We start from the raw sequence: 22,797 nt of genomic DNA, 5'->3' as shown, positions 1-22,797 counted from the left end.
TTATAGGATTTATGCATTAATCCAAGAAAGTCTTTTTAGTGCCACTTGTTTGAGTTGATATCAGGACACTATATGATGTTCCTGCCCAAAACCAGGTTGCGCAAAAGGAGAGTAACAATACTGTTTGACTTTAAAAGGTTTTTTAACAGCTGTGCAACAAGCAACATAAAAATCACTGAGTGAAAAGGGGTTTTGGTTTCTTGCTGGGAGGGTAGGGCTTACAGAATAAAAATGTTTGAGAAATATCTTTCTGTAAGTGCTTGTTTTCACTTCCTGTTACGCACAGGTCATATAGTAAACAAAGCAACCTAAAGATTGCCCTTTTAAATCCTTTATGCAAATTGCATCCCATCAGTTTCTCCTACAAATAATTATAGGCCCAACACAAAAGATATGAAAAAATTATAAAACTTATGTCACTCACCACTTAGTATGAATTCTCCAATAGACTTAAACTTAAATTCTCTCAGAAATGTAAATCCATATGTCATCCATACAATGATGGCCAAATCAAGGAACAAAAAATGAATCTAAATTTTCTCATTTGAATCCTGAAAATAAAATTCTTTCTCTCTTCACTATAGCATACAATTTTGTCTATCCAACTGCTGCTGTTTTATGCAAGGTAAATGTCCATTGGTTTGGATTTTTTTAAGAGTATGAAAAAATGGTGTGCCGTTGAAATTATTCAGATTTCAATGAGAAACAATGCTCACTGGTACTAAAAATATTATTTAAGAAGCAAAAACTCACCTGAAGGGCAGTATTTTGGTCAGCACAAAGTTTCTTTTCAATAATGAGCTCTCTAGCAGATTCATATGAAAAAGTAGGAAGATTTTTTTTTCTTTTCTTCAACTATAAATAATTAAGGGTAACTCCTTACATTTTACTGAACAGAGTACAGGCTACCCATGACTGACATACATTTGGATTCAATTTCTCCGTAATCTATAATATCAGACTTCCCCATTTCTATTCAAATTACAACCCATAATTGATAATTCATTGCCTATTGAATTCTAAGAGTAGGACCATTTACTTTTTAATGAAACCAAAACAAAACACCACAGCAGAAAATATTCCCTAGCTTACAAATATACCTTCATTAAACTTCCATTTTTAATCATTATATTATATTCTTATATTAAAATCAGGTCTAATGTAACTGGCAAGATTTCCTATCTCATGTAAATACCTTGTTAAAAAATTATTAAAAGCATTTGTTACTATCTCATTAATTTCCACACTTGTCAAATTTGTCTATTAAAGAACATTAAAATTTAATCCTACGCCTACCTATTAAAAAGCAGAAAACAAAAAAAAATATGCAAATTTTACTACTTCAATAACACTGAGGCATGTATTACAAAAAGGAGAGTCAAATACTTCTGGGGACAACAAGAGATGAGCAAAATAATATACGTCTAGAATTATTAGAAGTATCATCATTACCATAACACTAAGCAATAAATGTTTCTTAGTATTTTCATTTGCTATATAACATGGAGCTAGACTGAGAAGTGTTATTAAACTGGATAAGCAAATCCAGAAATAAACTGAGACTAATGAGGAATTACTACCAAACATCATCTTGGATATGGAACAAAGAAAGCCTCAAAAATAATTCAAGATAGGAGATATTGGAAGTGACACCATACTGTGCCACCACACTGGCACAAAAGTAGACAGCCATAACATACTTTGATGATAACATCTTGAAACTATAAATAATGCAACACACATGCCCCATATTTAATATTTGTATACTATTTTTTCATTAGTAATATTATTTTTTATTAAGAATAACTTCATCATCTGAACTGTCATACCACTTCAGAATGCCTCATCCATGTTCAGTAAGCAGAGTTCAAAAAAATTACAGCTCAGTCCTCCAGTCACAAGGTAGGGAGACCAAAAAGTGTGTATCTGTCAGATGGGCAAACAAGAAGAGGCCACAGTATTAATGTTATGAGACATTCAAGATATAAATCACTTCAGTTTAAGAAAGATAATGTAGGATGCAGTAGTACATACACTTTTGGCAGTGTTTAAAAAAGTTAGCTATGAAAGTAAGCTATAATTTGCCAACTAAGCAAAGGTTGAAATCCTTAATTAGACATCAAGATAGAGGAGCACATTTCAGAACTGGAAAAACCTTAACACTAGGTTTCAAAATCAGAAATATTGGCTTTCCTGTAATTCAAGGGGAGAAATGCCTGCCTGCTTTTAAAACCATAATTCTGGTCCCATTAGATGTAAACCCTTCAGATTTAATTCATTACATATAAACATATCTCAAGCGAAATGCAATGGACTAGAATTTGTGTCACTGCCTATGCTGCTGACAATTTCATTCATTATTTTTTTACATAATTTCAAGCACACAAGTCATTGAGCACGGAAGGTTCAGGCCAAAAGCAACCCTGAATTTTTACTTACAACCTAGATAGAATTTCAAAGATTTCATATTTTCTGAAGTGTCTGGGAAACACGTGCTCGGTTTATTACATCATCAACGAACCAGTTCACTGACATATCTGCATCTGGGCAATACTAAGCATTCATGAGAGAAGTGCAAGCTAGAAAACTTACTCTCCTGATAATGGATGGCATAATCAGGCATGACTGATGGTTTTCAACAGAAACAACCACTATTACCTGAAATTGTTCAATCCAGCAGAATATCTCACACCTAATGGCAGCAGCACAGAGGTCAAATAATGTGACAGTGAAGCTGGACAGCTAGCCTAGCATTCTAGCCCAAAGCAGATCTAGTCTTCATTTGCCAAAATTATTTATTGCTTTTCATAACGGTAAGTCTGAATATAAAGTTATAAACAGTTTTTACCCTTTTTGAATGCAGATGCAGAGACACATACAAACTACTGTTGCAGAAATTAATCGATGGTTTGAGTTTTAGCCGTTAATATAATTTCTTAAACTAACATGCCTTCCTTGACTAACTTGACTGCTATCATCCACTGCAGTAATACCATAGTAAGTAAAGTAAGCCCTTTATGTAAGTTAATTTCCCTTTCTCTCTCTCCTTTTCCAATCCACATTCTTTTATTTGCTGCAAGAGATCATCAGATGAATGAAGACTGAAATAAACTATATCTGTGCAGAACCAAGGATATACTAAGAACTTCTGTCATCACTGAAATCAGCAGATTGAAGACACAATGGTAAATCATTCACCCATTTGTAAAAGGAAAATATTTTTTTCTTTCCCTGCATGCAGCAATATCACAATGACCCATGGTTACTGTTTTTACAATTAAAGAAACTTGCCAAAAAGCACTTGTTTCCTCATATTCACATAAAATTAGGAAAACTTCAGGTCTAACTACAAATTTCCCAATTTTATAAACCTTTTTCCATTTTATTTTAACATAAGAGGTCACATTAAATTTGCTTTACTAATTGAGCACATCTCAAACAGCTGTGTGATGCAAATAACGTGGTAAGGATATTTCAGGAGACTGGAAAGAAAGTAGGCAGATGGCATTACAATGAGATTAGAATTTGTGTCTACTGACGAAAATATTTCCTAGACTGAGACCTTTTGTTAATCATTGAATTATTACAATCAGCAAGGTATTTTTATCCCCGCCGATTCTCCAGCTCCCCCGGGACAGGAGCTGTGCAGCAGCAGCAGCAGCAGGAGGCCAAGGTTAGAGGACTTCACCCGCAGTCGCTTAGCAACGAGCAGCCGTGCCTAGGCGGGAGGACAGAGAGGACAGGACAGGGCAGCCCGATGGGTGCGGAATTGATGGCGCTCCAAATGCTGTAATTCTCTCCTGGTGATGGGAAGAGTTCATTTTCCAGCCATTATCAGTGGGATTTCTGTCATGGATCCTCTTTGCTCACAGGTGACAGATTCAACCATGGAAATTAATTTGATGTTGATTCAACTAAAGGTCTGTTGCTAACCAGGCTGGTAACGATTTTTCTTCAACGAGCTTAGGCAGGACTGGTACTCTTGCCATACCAGAGGAGCATCAAGGACCATAGCCTAACTAAATTTTAAACAAAGGTGAGTCCACAGAAAGTGATGGGAGCCAGTTCAATAGTAGAATTTAATATTTATCTTATGCAATATCAGAAGATCTATGTGCAGTTTGGGAATCCCTCTTTGTAAAGAATCCACATTATTAAATCTTTCTATTACAGGTACTATATAATTAGACTTCACTATTTTAGGGGGTTTTTTTCTGGCTGTTACAACAAAGCTGTATAAACAGACTTCACACTAATAGCATTCAATTGCTTCGCATGTGCATCGTTTAATGCACGAATGATTCAAACAATTAAGATGCAGAGGTGCTGATTAGTTTCCATGATTTCGGAATTCAGGAAAATCTACTGAATAAAGCAATGATTCTCAACTGGACTTACGCAGTTTGAAATCATGCAGTCTGACTTCTGAAATAAAGCAAGCATGTAAAGCTTACTTTTCAACATTCCTTTGATCAGGGGGTTTACAATACACCTACAAACAAGGCATCACATTTATAGTTTTGGACTATCAATACAAAATTAATGCTTCTTTACGCATATTTTTAGAATACAAATCGGTTACTTCACGGACAGCTATATAACCAGATTGTTTATAAGCAATTCTCCCAAATGATGAATGACAACTGTGAAAATGTATTTCATTCCTAAAAAATCAGCTAAGCATTCAACCATTCAGTTCAGTCAGCACCAATAATTTCCCCAAAGAAAAGTAGTGAGGCAAGAATATACAGTGTCCATTATTTATTTGGCCAGTGGAGAAGGATTTCCTTGGAGAAATCCAATTAGTTTTGTCATTTTTATCACCATATGGATCGATTTCCAACAACAAAAGAAATACTTTGGTTTTCAGAATTACATATATGCACAAAATGGAAAAATGGATAAAATAGTATGTTTATTACAGGAATAAGATGATCCTGAATTTCTAATGAATGGAGTTTAATTATGACTCAAGATAAACTGAACAATGCTTTTCAACCAGTGCTTTTCACTGTAATGTAACAACAGTTTTATTTAATGCTATCTTTTAAATTTTAGAAGTTAGATAAACAGAAGCACCTGTGAATAATTAGCTACCCCATATTCAGAATGAATCCTGAGCTTCTCAGGCTAATTTTAAGGAGACAAACATCTTTAATGATTAGGACATATTTTAGCACAATCTCATAAAGTTAGTGAAATGTGAGGGTAATTTTGCCAGAAAACACCTAAAAGTCTACCAGAGCACAAGCATCAAAACTGATATTAATAGTCACTTTTACTGGTCTTAACAGCTGGACAAAGGACTGAACTGACATAGAAAGACAAGTAGGAGGTCCTGTGAAAGTGGTCCAAGACACATTGCCATGACATATTTCAGATGTGTAAATCAAAAGATATCAACTGCAAAACTCTACAGCTATGAAATCATTATTTTAAAATTGTGCTGAATTGTATTTTCAAATTCGACTTTTAACATGCTTTCATAAAGAAGACATGAAATTCAGTGGCTGACAATCATTAAAAATATTTTTTTTATTACTACAGCTATTACATCAAGTTCACAAGCTTTTGCTATCAAGGCAGATCCATTATACAAAATTGTTGGTCTAATTAATTACATCTTACATATACATATTCTAATTCAAAAATTTTGCAAGTTTTGTTTAAAAGTTGCAAGGCAGTACTAATTTGTTAATTAATAAACAAATACTAAGATACATTTTGTTAATCTAAATCATAGCTTTCATGGCTTATTCAAAATTCTTGTTCCAAAACACTTCAACAATCCAGATACCTGCAATAAATTTAATGGCAGAGGAATAGGAAATTGAACAAGATCTACCTTCTCCGTAAACACTGTGTCTCTAATTACCAACAATGAAGGTGTTAGAGCAGTCACACACCAAGATTGACTTCTTTTCAGATGAAGCACACATGATCTGTAAGGAAATTCTCCTGGAGAAGGCTCATTCTGTGTAGCAGACCAAGTTGCAGAAGTCAATGATGCCATGGGATCCAGGAAGGCAAGGAGAAACAGACACAAATATGGATTCTTATTTCCAAAAAATTTATTTAATATTTGCAAAAGCCAGCTCTCAAGAAAAATTTCTTCACTTCAGCCAAGTCCAGAAAAGGTGATTTGCTGGCATTCAAATATTGACTTTTGCAATTTGTAGGCAATCAGCTGGGAGAAAGCTGGATGTGCATCAAACTTTATAGTGAGCTGACCTGGCAGCCAGGGAACAACAAATTTCTGCATCTGTAGGTTACTGTAATTAGTGAAGAGCATTCTGTGAAATCTCCCAGGACACAGAATTAGAACTGATTCACATTCATACAAAATAAGAGGAATTTCATGTGGACAATTTGATGACTACAGTCAACTTTCAGTTGTTAGCAGATTTTTCAGGGTGGAAAATAAGCAGACTACAGATGGGGAAAACATTGGAGCTGGCTCAGCAGGGTTAATTCTGGCATGATGCTGCATTACTAGTCAGCTGCAGTGCCTCAGCACCACACTTCAGGGACCAGAGTAATTGTGCATGGAGCTGGCAGGGAGTCAGGAGCTTTGTTAGCTCCTGATCAGCATTAGCCATTCTAAATAAAGCTCAGCTCTATACAGACAAATGTAGGTGATTCCACATGATCCTCATCAGTACCCTGGAGTTTTCTTCCATGTGGAGTATGCTATTTCCCCAATAATAAAGATAATGGAAAGTGACTACAAGCAGAAGAAAGATTTTGTCCAAAGATGTGCCACTCCAATTTCAGGCCTTCTGTACACACTTCCTTTCCCCAAAAACACATACAAGTAAAGGAGTAAGTTAAACAAATTAACCTGTAGAAGAAAGTAGACCCTTTGCATTGCCATAGGTGCACAAATAAAAACCCACAATAAAATGAAAAATAAAATGTGCATTTGGTGTGGTTGTTACTATAGAGAGAAAATGTTTCATTATTATGAGAAGAGTTTTAACCATTACTGAGCATTCCAGAATTTTATAGTCTACACAAAGGAACACTTCCACCCCACAGAAATTAAGACAAACTAGTTAAACAATTCACTGTGACAAGGCAAAGCAGGAAAAGTAAAAATAAAAGAGGGACCAGATTAAGACCTTGCCACAACTAAATACAGGACTAAAATCCACCAGATTGCTAGATCATATACCAAAAATTTCTAGAATAAATCTGAAATGGACTATAATAAAAGTAAATTAGTATCAGCAGGGGAAAACTACACTACTTATCAGCTCTGAAGAGCACCTCTATGAGGTCTAAAAGGTCACCATATTGTTAGATTGTACCAGAAAGTTTGTACTATATTTGAAATAAAAATTACAGAGCCCATTTTGCGGTCTGAAGGTCTACATTTTTCTCATAATATCAGGAGATTTGCAGAGTGAAGTGTGAACATATTTTTTTTTTCAACATTATAGAGTTACAGGAACTTTTGATGTTGAAGAAAATTTTGAGAAAATTTCTAGGGGCAGATTATAAACCAAGCCTTGCAATACTGAGTTTCCAAATCTTTAGATTAAAAAGACAATGTTAACAGATCAGGCAGGAAGCAAGGAAGAAAAAGCAAGGCGGGATTTTTTCTTAACTCTATTAATAATTTGTAGACAAAACTATTTTATATGAATACTGTAATCTTTCAGATATTGATCACTATCATACATTTTTGTTCCAATCCACAATCAGCTGAAAGCAATGGAAAATGCCTTTAATTATGAGTTTAAATATGCATGAAAAACAGACTCTTATTTCTTTCTTCATTCATCTAGAGTCATAACAAATCTTCTATCTTCACATAGAATCAGACATAGAACTCACCCTACAGAAACTCACAGTGAAAGCATAAAAGAAGAGTAGTTAGGACAAACTGTGCTTACCGCATCTATACAGCACAGCACAACAAATGACTCGAGGTTTCAGAGCAGGGCCTCTGAGCTTGCTCTGCGGAAATCAGTTTCAGAGTAGGTGAACAATATGGGCATAACTGATTGTTCAGGAGAAATAAGCTTCTTTAAGAATGTCAGCAGCACCATTACCCAGAGTCATAAAATTACACCACAGCCAGCCCACCATTTTAAGCATATTTATATATACACATTAATAATGGGAGTCTATACAATTGTCAAGCTCAAATATATCATTGTAGATAATTATTTTAAGTGTTGATAGGAAGAAGTTACTGCTACACAGCTTCAACAGTTATTCAAAATCTATTCCAAAAACCATACAAAAGTTGAATCTCACATTTTACTTACGCTACCAAGGTGCAGAGTTATGTCAAGTATAGAAAGAGAAGGAGGTTGCTATATGGTCTAGTCAGTTAGAGCAAGAAGCCAAATTGCGACTCTGGTAAAAGATGCACAAAGTACTTTTGTCATCTGATTTTCCGCAAAGCATTTTTACTTTAATAGTGAACTACTGAAAACAAATTTCTTCAAAATGCTGCCTCTGTGATTCATAGGACTCGCAAGTACTATTCCCACTCTCCTGTATGAGCCGTCCTCCTCAGCTAGCTCAGTGATAGGAGCCATCTACCTCCTCCAGAAATACTTTTCCAGAAGAAAATAGAAACAGTAGAGCAATTACCAAGCTGCAACTGGATCTGGAAAAACTCATTAAAGGCCTTAGTCCCTCAGAAACTCAATCTGATCAATGAAACGAAAAGTTATCAGCGGTGACGAACAACAAGACTGAAGCCCAGCATATTTCACAGAAAGGAATTTTAGAGAAATAACTTCTTTTCTGTAAGAATCATCTCATTAGTTCTGGAATAAAAATTGAGGCAATCCACTCCCACTTCCAAATTGATGTAGATGACTTTACACTATGACCTTACCAAAAATTTATGCAACTTCTATATTAGTTATTACCCAAAGGGGAAATAATACTTTAAAAAGATAAAAATCAAAAACCATTCTGAAATAACAACACTACTTAAAATTTGACAGGGTTAAGGAGTTAGTCAAAGGTAGGGAAATCTACTAAATTTGTCAAGTGCTTAACAAATTTTACTAAATTCTTCAGAATTAAAAAGTTGGAAAATATCTCTGCGCTAAGTCACTGCTGTAATTACTGCTGCTGAGCGATGATATTTTATGTATGAGAAGTCCATAATTTTTCTACTAGGAGTAAATGAAAAGTAACTGAATCTCTCTAGTTAGTTCTCTAGCGTTCACTACAGAAATGCAAATCACATTTGCTACAGAAAAAAAAAAAGGAGAATAAAATATCATTATATTTGGAAAGTCATCAGCAATGAAAATCAACTATTTTTGCTCAAAACTGTTTCTTGCATATTCCAATTCATACCTGATATCAAAAATTACCATTGACATTATTGTGTAATCCTATGGCATACGTCTAACTATTCTGCTTATATATTACAGAACAATGCTGTTTTAAGAGGAAGCAAAATTTAGACATCCATAGAGACAACTGTAAAAGTAATTTGGGTTACTGAATCCACTTGAACAATGGTACGTAACACACAATAAGCATACAGAAATCCATAAACCTTTCATACCCGTAAGAGTGAGAAAGACACCTGGAACACTATGCACCATTATAATGTATTTATTCGGACCTGGAATACAGGCAGGTGCTGAAGATACGGCCAACAGTCAAATTCTTCAAGATACATTATGTGAATTCACCTGTCTGAGACACAGAAAATTCAAACCAACTATCTTTTACTTATACCTAAAGAACTGTCAGTACTGAAATGAAAATCCCACAATGCCATCAAAATGAAATTCCAGCAAGAAAAGAAGCTATCAGGCCTTTTCAGCATCCGAATCCTCTTTGTCTAAAAAGAAATTAAAATTATTTTTAGAAGTTTTCTATATTTATGCAACTCAGACTTAAAAGGCATCAACATAAGCTACAGAAATTACATTCCTGCAACTACAGTGAAAAAAAGTCTTAGGCATTGAACATATGCCTGAGCATTGGGCGAATTGGGAATTGAACAGATGTTATTCTTATAAAGGTAGAACAAAACCAGGAAAATGCACATAGAAATGATCTCAAAAAGATGGCCTTCTAATGGTCGCTTGCTGTATCTATTTACTCATCTAGCTAGTATCCTCAAAATTATTCCAAACACTGTGAAGGTCAAAGACAAGGGCAGCTTGGTGCTTCAGGAGCAGCACTGCTGTAGATGTGGATGACAGACTAGGACCCCTGCCCAGTTCTTCCTTTCCAAACTAGGAAACACAGCAATGCACACTTCCCTTGCTCAGAGTATATTTTGTACATTATATCAAAGCTTCTATAACTGCCAAATTCCAGAACACAGCCACAAGTGCTCTGTGATTAAGCCTGAATACTAGAATGATTTCCTCTTTCTATTATTAATATTATGGCAAATACTTCAGCTTATCTATTACATAAGCTTAATAATCAACCCATAAAGTTTAACTTCTTGTACTTTTTCTCCTGTCGCTGCCTGTATTTCACATTCTAAGAAATGCAAACACATAGCATCATATTCTATACTCTTCTTCATCCCGCTTATTTCATGAGGGCTAAAGGGACTATGAATAACTTATTATTCTACTCATCCCACAATTCAATAACATCCCCACATCAACTTGTGTTTCCTCTGGGTTTTACCCTGTTGTCCTTAGAAAGAAAGTAAATTATCCTAAAATAAGGAATACAAGCTCCATCAGCAACTTTCCCATGTGACATTTTTTGCTAATACACTGGGATGAAGAGAAGGAAAAAAAAAAAAAGAAAAAAAAAGAGAGAGAACAGTGAAGATCTGAAGTGACTGAAAATCAGCTGGATTACTAAGGTAGCTTGAGATTTGTAAGACAAAAAAGAATTTGGTGTAATGAAAAAGATGCTTTGGATTTAGAGAAATTATGGAAAAAATGTTACTAAATATTTTATTAAAGTAAACCACAGATTCTAATGTAAGAAATACCCAAAACCTACATCATCTCAACTCTGTCAAAAAGATGATTTGTTGTTCATTCTGCTTCCAACTGGCAGCATTTTCAGATCTTGGGAATTAGTTTCATTGATGTTTATTCCCCATAAACAAACAGGCAAGTTACTACATGATAAAACAGGAGATGAGCTTGCAGCGCATCAGCTACTTTGACACATGCTTATGTGCACATACTTACACAGTTGTACCCCACAGTAAACACACATAAGCCATCATTAACACTAATAGCATGAACACAAGAACATAGCTAGCAAATTTACACCCAGATCTTTGCAGTCTTCATTTTATGCATCCATATATTAAAGTTTTTCAAAATCAACCTAGCACCTTTACAATTCCCTTGAAAAATATACAGAACCTCATCTGTATTATTTTAAGACAACAGAGAAAATAAACCGTGCACATCAACAACCGATACTCTAAAGTTTTACAATTATCTCCAAAATTAGATTAGATAATGCCAATGTTAATATATAAATCAATACACAATTAAATATCCAGGATATTTAAAATATCCCACTAGATGCCACTGTACCACACTTCTTACAGTTGATAGAAACTTCTGAGTGAACATAGGGGTTATCAGAAAATTAGTTCCTTGAATAGAAAAAGTTTTGTGCTGGCACCTCTGATCAGAGGACACCCAATCGTGGATCTGTTTGTCATAGAAGCTTTGTGGTGAAGCTACTGTCCCTACTGCAGCACTAAGGTTCTGCTTGAAGATCTGGAAACACAGCACCTTGAAGCCCTGAGCTCAAAGTCACAGAAGCTAATTTAAAAGCCTTAAGACTACCAGGGTAACTTGAAGCTCTCAAGACTTCTCAGCTTCACAGAACTGCCTGCTTAGTGTCAAGGAGCTTGGAAGACCTTCTGCCAGCCAGCAGCTCTCAGGGCTCAATAGCTGCTTGCAGTAAAAAGGCCACCTCCAAGTGGGGTCTATTTTCACACCCTAGGCAGGGAGCTTAGAAAAATCTGAGAATGCAGAACAGAACTGGATGTAAGTGTGTTATGAAAAAGAAAAATGTCAACCTCAGAAGTAGAAATCTCAAGCTGAAAGCTCCTGTGGTACTGATTACAAAGTGAAAAGCACATATGTCATGCAGAAATTAACTAAGATGCTACACTTGTGTTTGCTCTATGTCAGTTACATGTCAGTTGCTATGTCTATGTCAGTTGCTAGCATAGTGTCCTTCCAGAGTATCCTTCAACTGATTATCTCACATAAACATAAAATATGGTTAAATCACTCACTAATATGTAATGCTAACAGAAAATCATCCATCTTCCTAAATCAACTATAGCGGTGTTTTGGGACGTGTCCTGCTTTGTTCCATGCTCCTGCTAGTAGGACTTGATAATCAGAGCATATACCTGTAACTGGTGAATCTGTCATGCTGCTCTTAAACAGGCCTTTGTGAAAAGGCAGAATCACTGTAACTATTAATCTGTCCTTTCTCACTCAGATGCAGAAAGAATTAAAATTTGGTGCTGCAAGGGAAGCTGTTTAATCAGGGAGATGTGTTTTGGAAGCACGTGCCACAGCTGACCTTGCTCCTGCATTCATTCACCTCAGAGAATTTCTTTGCTACCTTTCAAGAGCATCAAGAAACCCAGGCTCAAATAGTTACTGAAATAACTACTTCTAAACTTACATTTATTATTTTTATAGACAAAGAAATTACTATGAGTTTATTCCACCTTAACGAGATCTCATAGTGGAGTCTCAAGCAGGCCTTTAAAGAAGATGCTCCACATTTTTAGCATACCTTATACAAGCCAGATCCCCCTGCACCCTCAGAAAGATTATCAAGAATTTCTATAACATCAATCAGTACCTTTCCATTACTTTTAAGAGGCAATAGTTAGCCAAATTTTAACATTAGAGTCTTATTACAGTTATGTAAATTAAGTCAATTTGTCCTTCCTTCAATTAAACATGTTAATTTCCCAGGGGACTCAACACCATTTTCTTCAGTTGTCACATATGCCATCATCACACAGTATGCTGTAGCCTTAAAAAGAATTAATCAGGTATCTGGTCCTACACATCTCAGTAAACTTCATGTAACTCAACTCCCTGAAATTCAAAGGCATACTCAAGTGAGAAAGTTTCTCAGATCCCTACATACAGGAACACACTTTTGGTGTTTCACAGTGACAATAAATGCCAGAAAACAACTCTCTCGCAACCAGACAGCAGAATTAGAACTCTCAATGCAAAAGACACTTAGCTCATAAATTATTAGACTTTTACATGGCCATCTTTACCTCCTCCCATTTAATAATGTTCAGTTATATTTGCCTGAAAATTAGATTATAAGAGAATTATACGTATAGAGGCAGTCAGAAGTTATTAATAGACTGCTAAATCTATATGAAACAGGAGCCATATATCTTAGTTTACCATTATTGAGATTCATTCATTAATTTGATTTTGTAAAATGTATTTAACAATTTGCCTGATTTCTTCAGCAGAAGAAACGTGTCAAAACCTTCAAAACAAAAATAAAAATAAAATTGGCATGAATTTTTGCAGATTTGCTGAATTTAAACCACAAATCTGAATAAAAAAACCATAAGAATCACTGTGTAGTTCATAGTGATAGCTACTGTCCTTATTGACAAAAGCCACTACCAAATGCTTCAAAGGGAGGTCACAGCAATGTACCAGGTCTGGAAAATTACAGAAAATTGTCCGTGTATTTTATTTAGCCACATTAGTTGATGACTAGCTGATGCCCAGAAGAATTCAACTGTCTCATTCTTGTTGGTTTTTTTAAAAGTATTGTCCTTGTCACAAGATTACCTTTTATTCAGGCTCTTCTTGTTTGTCTCTGTATAAAAATGAACAAGTTGTTTCTCCCAGGTTATTCAATTCTTTCCACAACATCCTAATCACTTCTGCTGCCCTTTCTCTTGGCCATATCTATTTCTGCCCTCTCAATCTTGTAAGTAAAGTTACCTGAACTTGATTTCAGGGGATTAAGTGTTATTCATTGATAGAGGGAACAGCATTCTAAAACAGTTTCTGTTCTTTTCTGACGTTATCTGCGCATCTTTTAATTCTTTGCATTTTGAGCACTCAGGCTCAGTGACGATTACCCAACATACCATCACCAGAACATATGGGTTTTCCTCCCAAATAATCACAGTTTATTTAGAATATACATGGTTAGCTGAAATTGTTCCTTCTCTTGGGCGTTTGTCAATAGCAAGCTTCAACTTTATTAGCTCCAGTACAAAGGACTATATAAAGGCAACCTAGACCGAAAATGAGACTTGCTGTAAATAAAAGGAATCATATCTTGTTACTCTTGTTACAGCTACTGCTCCTGAAGATACCCAAAAGTCTTCTCAAACTCACAATACAGCTGCTGTTGTAACTAATATATGAAGTACAACAAAGTTCCCAAAATCATTAACATTCAGTGACGTTATCTCAGTATAACAACCCTACTTTCACAGTCAAATTGAATCCTGTTCTTACCTTGTTCAAGAGCACCTTGTTCACAAACACCTTTGCTACAGAAGCCTTTGAAATACTGATCATTGATCTGTTGCTCCTGCTTCCAGTGGGAAAGAACATTACGAAACTAAATTAACCCATAGACTGCTAGCCTGACAAAGTAGTCTAAACAGTTGAGTTGTTGCATTTTTTTTAATAAGAAGGCTTTTTTCCTTACAGTTTAAACACATTCTGATAAGCCACTGACAGCTAATTCAGAATCTGGCATTTCAATATGATGCTTCCTTATAAAGTGCTTTTCACTCAACATTCTTGAAGCTTTCATACACATTCACAAATTAACCTTTTGAACACACAGAATTATCTGCATTTATGGAGGAGAAATCCAAGTAAGAAGGTGATAAGAGTTTTTGCCCAGCATGACTCAGCAAAGCAGTGAGAGTTCCAAGCACCAAGCCCTGATATATCCATTCTTAGTCACAATGTATCACTTTCAGACCTTTCTCTACAGAGTTAACAGCTATTTTTTTCAGATTTCCAGCAAAATATAATATTAAATAGTGCAGCATAATTGTTACACTTACTACAGCCTGTAAAATTGTAAAAAAACCAAGGCAAACTTGAAAAATAACACAGGGTGGTGATATGTATTGCTGGACTCAAGCAGGTTACGTATATGGCACACAAATCAGCTTTTGAATACAAGGCGCTTCTTTAGAAGACATGACATTTAAGCAATAGAACAAATTAAGAGTTTTCTTATCAAGCAAACATTACTTTTCTCAATGTAAATCTTGATGTGCATTTCCGCTCTTACAAAACTGTTTGAAAACTGCAACAATTGCACTGCACTTTAAGAATCTTTTTCCTAATAATATAATTATAATGTATGTTTTATGTAGCTCATATTGATGAGTGACAAGTTTTTCTGCAGAGGACATTTACGTCATTGTTTACATTATTCCTGTAAAATATAAATTGATAAAAGCAGACAGAAAAAAGTTGAACAAAACTATTTTTTTTGCTTTAAAAGCAGAGACCTAACTAAAGACTCTTAATAAATGATGCTCTGCAATGTCAAATGCACATACTAAACTGCTTTTACCTTCAGATATTGACCTAAAAGCCACTAAGAAATTTTTAATGAAAATAACCCTATTCTCACCGAACACAGTACTTTCAATTGACATGGATGCACTTTAAACATGGATGCTTTCATTTGAGACTACCACAACCAGACACCTCTAGGCAGGTTACTGAGCTCCGTTCACTTATATCAACTAAAAGTTTAAAAATCTTCTTTTTTTAATTGGATATTATTGAAGCATTCCTGCTAATGCAGTTATCAAAAGAACAGGTAACCTTTCAGCATGCCTAAAAAATGGGATTTAGCATCATACAAACAAGACTATATTTATATTAACCAATGGGAATATTGTTATTAGCTCAATCTATTCAGCTCTGACAGAAAAGAAAAACAATATTCACTACATGCACAGGGAGGGAGGAGTGGAATAGCTCACTTTTAACAGGGAAAAAATACAACAGAGAAATTCAATTAAATTGAAAAACAGAAAATAAAATTTAATAAAGTTACATATTCTGTGAAATTAATAAAGTTACATTTTCCGTGAAATTAATCTGTGGGACTTACTGGAACACAAATGTATCACAGCCAAAAAGAGTTACTGGGAATAAATGAGGGACTTGATATTTAACAAGAACTAAGTTATTAGAGCATGTACCAAAAAAAAAAAAAAAAAGCACCAAAACAAAAACTACCAACCTATGTTTAGAGTTAAGTGGACACTGTTTTCGGTAGACTCATATCTGCCTATTCAAATGGAATTTCTTGCATCATCTTCTAAGGTTTCAGGTCTTATGATCCCATGATCAAGTTGAAATCCTGCTAAATAACATATCTGGAACTGTTGACCTCAAACAAGTATTTCTCAGAAGGGCAGTATGTAGAAGATTCTTTGAGAGCCCTCAAAAAGAGCAGAGTATTTCTACCTTCTGTAATACTGAATCAAGTCATATAATTCCAGTATTTAAGTAATATTCTTGTTTCTTTGTGTTTTCCCATCTATATTCTGTTGTTTCTTATCTTGTATTCAATATAAGGTATTCTGCTAGTACATTGGGAACCTGCTCCGCTAAATAGGATTTCTAGAGCTACATGTAGACAAATGACAACATCAAGTTAGGTATTTCAAAGGAAAGTGAAACAACACTATTTTTTAAACAGATATCATTGCAAAGTAATTCTCTCAGATCAAAGAACATGAACTGCAATGAAATATGACATGTAAAAAAGCTGAAGCCTCTTAGCGCAGTATATCTTCCACTATTATTCAGTTACTTTGCACCTAATCTGCCTCTCTGCAATCTTTAATCATGAAAAATAAGTAAAACCAACACGTAAAACTTTCACTTATATAATGGAATTTTTAAGAACCAAATAATTTGCAATATATAATGACCTAACTAGCATTTAAAATTAACTATTTTGAACAGATTAAAAGGGACTAGGCAAAACATATACATATAATAATAACATGGAAATAATTTAGCAGAATATCCAGCAACGGGGAGGCAGGAATAGAGTAATAGGCAAATGCCCAAAAAAAAAAAAAAAAATGTATATGGGGGTGTGTGTGTAGTGTGTGTATACAGAATCAGAGAACAGAATCATAGAATGGTTGAAACTGGAAGGGACCCAAGGGATTTCTCTGGACCAATCTCTGCTCAGGCCAACACTAATGCTAAATCAAGGTACTTGGGGTCTTGGTCACTCAAGTCCCAAATCTCCAAGTATGGTTATCTTGCAACTGTTCTAAGTGCCTGTTCCAGTGTTTACCCAACAATGTTGGGAGGAATTTTTTCCTTAGATTTAACTGGAACTTGCCCTACTATGTAAAAAGTGTGTCACCTCTCATCCTTTTAGTGACCACATCTGAGAAGAACCTCGCTCCATCTTCTCTATGACCAACCATATGAACTACCAGTTCAGAGTGACTTAGTTCCCCCTTAGCCTCCTCTTCTCCAAGAAAAATAAACCGAGCTCTTGCAGCCTCTTCTCACACACAATGTATGCATCAATGCAAATATTTAAATTCTGCAACTTTAAAGCACTCCAAGTGTTAGCAGAGTTAGTCAGCAGGAAATGACATGGTACCTCAGAACTCAAGCTAAACTACATCCAAATAAAACAAGAAAACTCCAGGGAATCTGCTAACTATACAATTTACTCTTATTAAAGATAAAAGAGCAAATAGAATGGTCACATAACAAAGCACTTGCATCAAAATAACCACATAAGCTAAGTATATGTCCTTCACTAATGAGTACAGAATGGGGAAAAAATAGCATTTTAAATATGTTTGAGAACTCATTGTGAATTCAAGGATTATTCAGAGACCTTTCAGAAGGAATGTCAGCCCTTAATAGAAAACAGGATCTTGTGAAGAATTAATCAGGATGCTCACATGAAGGTGATTTAGCAGTTAGATTAAAGGATGTCCTGTCCAGTGCAACCTGAAATAACCTGGCCAATGAAATTTTGTGCCACTTACTCTGAAGTATTATACCATTGAGTCAAGAAACAATAATCCTTCTTTGGGTAGCGGTTTGCTAACCCTGGATTTCTGCATTTAGTATCAAATGATACATTATCAGAAATGTATTGAGAACAGAAATAAATTCAAGGAAAAAGAAACAAAAACCCAACACTGGATAAAAAATAGAAGCAGGGGGCACAGAATAAAAAACTGAATCACTGCACTACAGTCTACAAATGTTCAAGCACCATGATCAAAAATAAGAATAAATTCACCTGGCAAAAGTACAAAAAAAGGGAGAGAATGGAACAAGAACGTAATCAGGCACAAATTCAGGAGAGAGGAAAAAAAATAATAATTCTAAGAATAAAATTTTAAAGACAAAGTACTGTCCACCTGCATTAGTTTTTATAGTATCAGATCCTTCCTCGACTTTTTTAAACTCAGATGACACCTTTCTAAAATTCCTTTTTAAAGAAGCTCTCCACAGTTACATTTAAAAAATATTTTCCACTATGGGTGTAGAAAGATAGCCAGTAGATGGAACACAACAAATCCTCCTGAAGACCAAAGAGATCATTTTGCTACTAAAATAATTTCAATACTAACTCAAAAATGCTATTACATCAGTGGCTGCGACATCATTCTCAGAAGTGGAACACCCCATCATCGGCTAATCACACTATATAGAAGAGAACTGCTACAAAATCAGAATGCTAGTTTAATATGCTGGGACATTACTTGTTTTCTAGTTCTGATTACTGACACAATCTATAAAATAACTAAAACTATATTCAAAAGCACCAAAGTAAAAGAATGAGGGAAAATTATCCACCAAAGGAGGGAAGAAAAAAAAATAAAAATTAAAACACAAACAAAAACAAAAGATGAAACTAAAACAGATGAACCATGTATGTTAGTATTTAAAAATACATTAATAAATTAATGTTTCTTCACATAATAGTCTTTTAATGAAATTAGCACTAGCATGGAACCAAATAAACATCATGCAATTAACTAAGTTCAGATTCTGTATTTTTAACCAAATGACTGAGTCTATCATGAAACTCTTAATTTCCTATTTAGTAGCCTACATCTGTAAAATTATTTCATAGCCATTAACACAAATCAATTGTTACATAAAACTTTCCTGATCAGGAGAAGCAATTGTATTGGATTATACATGTCCTTAGAAGTAACATAGTAGTCATTAAACTAGTCATTAGAAATAGAGGTTAAATTTTGCCCGTCAAAGTAAAATATAAGTAAAAATTTAGGGAATACAAAGTTTAGGGAACTTTAATATCTGTCACTGAGTTCATTTTGATTTATTTAATCAAATTCTCTCAGTGTAGAGCTGAGAACTGGCTAATTTCAAATTCCTTCAGAAGGGCAGTTGAATTCACTACAATTTTTATACCATTTCTTTGGAATATATGTTATCTCTTTGCTCAGACTAAAGTTTAAGACACTTCAACACATCAATTTTGTGTCTTCTTTACACAGACTAGAAATGTGGTAAAGAAATGGGAAAAAAAATTCACAACCATGAAAAGAAATGGTGTTAGATTAGAGCAATGTCCCATAATGTGAAACCAGACAATCCATAAGAAAAACAAACCTGAAGGTTGCAAAACAAAGTATATTCAAACCATAAGTAATGTGAGATATATACACATGCATAATTCATGTGATGGATATAGTAAGAGGACCTGTAATTTCTGTTGTTAAATAAGTAATGAGTTACAAAAGCAATTATAACTTAAAATCATACAACTGGCTTAAATCCAAGTTAAATACTTCACTTGGAGATACTTTATAGAAGCATCTCATGTTTGTGACATCAGTTTTATTCTTTGCCGCTTTTCCCATGGCAGCACAAGCATCGTCAAGTGCATCAAAACAAGTTAAAGTAAAAGCTTCAGCAACAAAATTAGTGGGCAATCTCCAACTTTGGTTGATAGCAATCCTTCTACATGATCAACATCACCCAGTTGACTTGTAGGCAAGCTTAGAATATTTTTCCTTCATTCAGCTCCTCAAACAAATCTGAGCAGAATCAGCAAAACGTTGCCTTCATTACAAGAAGTAACATGAAAGTAAATCTATACTTTTAGGGAAGTGGGGTTCCCAAAAAATTCCAGCTCCATCACAAATTCAAAAAATGCCAATTTACCATCCATAATCTGGGTATATAAGCATAATAATTCCTGTAACCTTTTCCCCTCTTGGCATTCCCCTCTGCAAATACAGCTGTTCAATAAAAATCTCAGCAGTAAATTGATAAGCCTTTGTCTAGATATATCCCAATGATTCCCTAATGTAGCCCACAGTTTTCTCATAAACCTTAAGAGATACAAGAAAAAAAAAATCCTTACAGATATTTTTAAAGCCTTACAGTTACTTATTCTCATTGAATTGGAAAACATGACTGTTTTTACCTTTCTTTGTAGAAGTTTAAACCATTAAGCATCTGAACAGAACAACAAGGGAATTAATGCAGTTGTACAATATTTATTCACTGCCTATTTTGACAAAAGGAGCAAAGCCTCAACTTCAGAGATATTGTGTTTATATTACCCTTTTAAATAACCTGCCTGCTCTCTAGTTAATTAAAGTTACATTTCAAAAACATATTAACTTTTCATAGTTAACTGGCACCCATACTTCAACTGCTGTCATGATAGCTAGAAGTGGCATTCATTTTATTCGCTTGCAAGAGCCATAACTCAGTATTTTATAAAAAGAAACAAAATGTATGACACTGTAAGCTTCCCCTTATTAGTTAATAAAAAGCACAAGTGCTATGAAAATATTGCCTATCACTTTTATTAGAAAAACAATTAAATCCAGTTCCCCAGGCACAGCACTTCAGGAGGTATTATGCCAGCAAGTGTTACATTTTACGAAGTCTTTAAAGGGTCATTAATCTTTCAGTCATGGATCTCAGACACTTAAGTCTAACAGCAACAAGCAGAAGCAAACACACAGCGCTCTCTTTCTTTGTAGTGATAGAAACATAGTAAACTCTTAAGAGGACAACAGCTAAAATTAGCCAGAGAAGTCTATTTAATCCACTTTCATCTCTCTGATTTTACAGAATCTCATTAGTGTAAATATTTTCACTTTCATTGTTCAGCTGAATCAACTGAGACATTTCAAGGCAAGCACAGAACTCTGTGCACAGCGCTCCTACTTCACAATGACTTTATACTCACCTACACATTTAGTCTTCAGTAAACCATATCATCCCTTTCATCTATTCAACAGTATAATTTCAGTATTATTGACCAGGGAACAGTAACAAAAACCTAAAAAGGAGACTGCATTTACCTGAATTCATTTGTTTCTATGTAAAATCCACTTAAAACCAAAAGCATTATCCAAAGAAATGGTGGCCAATCCATATAGCCTCTTGCACACTGCTGTCACAGAAAGTAACCCGTAGCATCACATGCATATGCAGGAAACAAGCCTCTTTGTCCCTCTGCCTGCTTTTCCTTATCAGAAGAATTGGGAGATTAAGTTTTTGTGAATTACTGAACATGATATCAAAGATTTTCATCCTTAATACTAGAGAGAAAAAAAATTACAATCTTCATGTAAAAATAATTAAATTAGATTGCATTATTACATTAAATCCCAATATGACCGAGCACCTTAGAAAGATACGGCTTACTGTCTCTCCGTATTTTAGATCGTTATCCCTACTCCGAGCATTTATGACCTTTCAGAATTCAAAATCAATCCAAGAAGCACCCGAAACGTGGGAGCAAGCACACCTAACCTATGGAAATGACTACTGGAGACACAGCTTAATGATTAGTATTCAATGCAATACAGCATCCGCTTCCCAGTATTGTCCTTTTCACCTTAAAATAAGTCAACACTAAATAAATTGCGAGGACCAGGCGGTGGGGATGGCTCTGGTGCGGAGATCAACCTGGAAGGCGCTGGCCGAGCTCAGCCCCCTCCTCGTTCACCTCGAACCGAGCCCCTCACACGCCGCCGCTCCCTTCCGTGCCCGGGGGTGACGGCTCTCCCCTCGGCACGGCTCCGAGCCCGCCGCTCGCACCACCGGCACCTGCTTTACGCCAGCCCCTCAGAAAGCCCGGGGGAGAAGCCGAGGCCGCCCGCGGCGGCCGTTAACGGCACCAACGGCCGCGGCGCGAGGAGCCGGCGTGAGGGAGCGGCCGCGCGCGCGGGGAGGGTGGGGTGCCTGAGGGGACGCCGCCCGCCAGGATAACGGTGACCGGCCGCTGCGCGCCGCCCGGGGCGGACGGACCGGCAAACGGGCACCGGAGCGGCCGGGTAAGGAGCGAGAGAGGGCGGGCAGAGACGCCCGCAGGCGGGGCAGGGTGGGGTGAGGTGAGGCTGCCGGAGGAGAGGAGGGAGCCCCGCCGCAGAACGAGCGGGGACACCCAAGGGCAGGGACGGGCACAAGGACGCAGGGCGGGAGGGGGGCGCTGAGGCGGCGGCAGCCCGTGAGGGGCGCCGAGGCGGGGGCTCTCGGTGTTGCTCTTACCTGGCAGAAGGTGCCGGTGACCCCTGCGGGGCAGACGCAGGTGTAGGCGGCCGGAGGCTGGGGCGGGAGCAGCTGGAGGCGGCGGGGCGCGGCGGGGCCCCGGGCCGGCACCGGCGAGCAGGTGCCGTTGTTGCGGCAGGGCTGGCTGAGACAGGGGTCCCGGCCGGGGGGCGCGGCCGTGGCCGGCGCGGGAAGGCAGGCGCGGCGCTGGGCCAGGGCGAAGAGCAGCAGCAGGAGGAGCGGGGCGGCTCGGGGCATGGCGGCGGGG

General features: G+C 36.5%; 1 protein-coding gene across 1 annotated transcript in view; it reads right to left on the bottom strand.

The window, feature by feature from the left end:
- DNER (delta/notch like EGF repeat containing) overlaps positions 1 to 22,791 on the bottom strand; it is a 122,919-nt gene extending 100,128 nt beyond the window's left edge. Inside the window, exon 1 of the mRNA XM_014951814.1 lies at positions 22,530 to 22,791. Within this exon, the coding sequence (XP_014807300.1) occupies positions 22,530 to 22,787 (258 nt within the window). The 5' untranslated portion in view covers positions 22,788 to 22,791. The remainder of the gene's footprint in view (positions 1 to 22,529) is intronic.
- Between the last annotated feature and the right edge of the window lie 6 nt (positions 22,792 to 22,797).

This window comes from Calidris pugnax, unplaced genomic scaffold (genome assembly GCF_001431845.1).
Source record: "Calidris pugnax isolate Ruff unplaced genomic scaffold, ASM143184v1 scaffold197, whole genome shotgun sequence".
NCBI classification, from domain to species: domain Eukaryota; kingdom Metazoa; phylum Chordata; class Aves; order Charadriiformes; family Scolopacidae; genus Calidris; species Calidris pugnax.
Note: the sequence above shows the minus strand (reverse complement) of the source record. Positions and strands in the feature narration are given on the sequence as shown.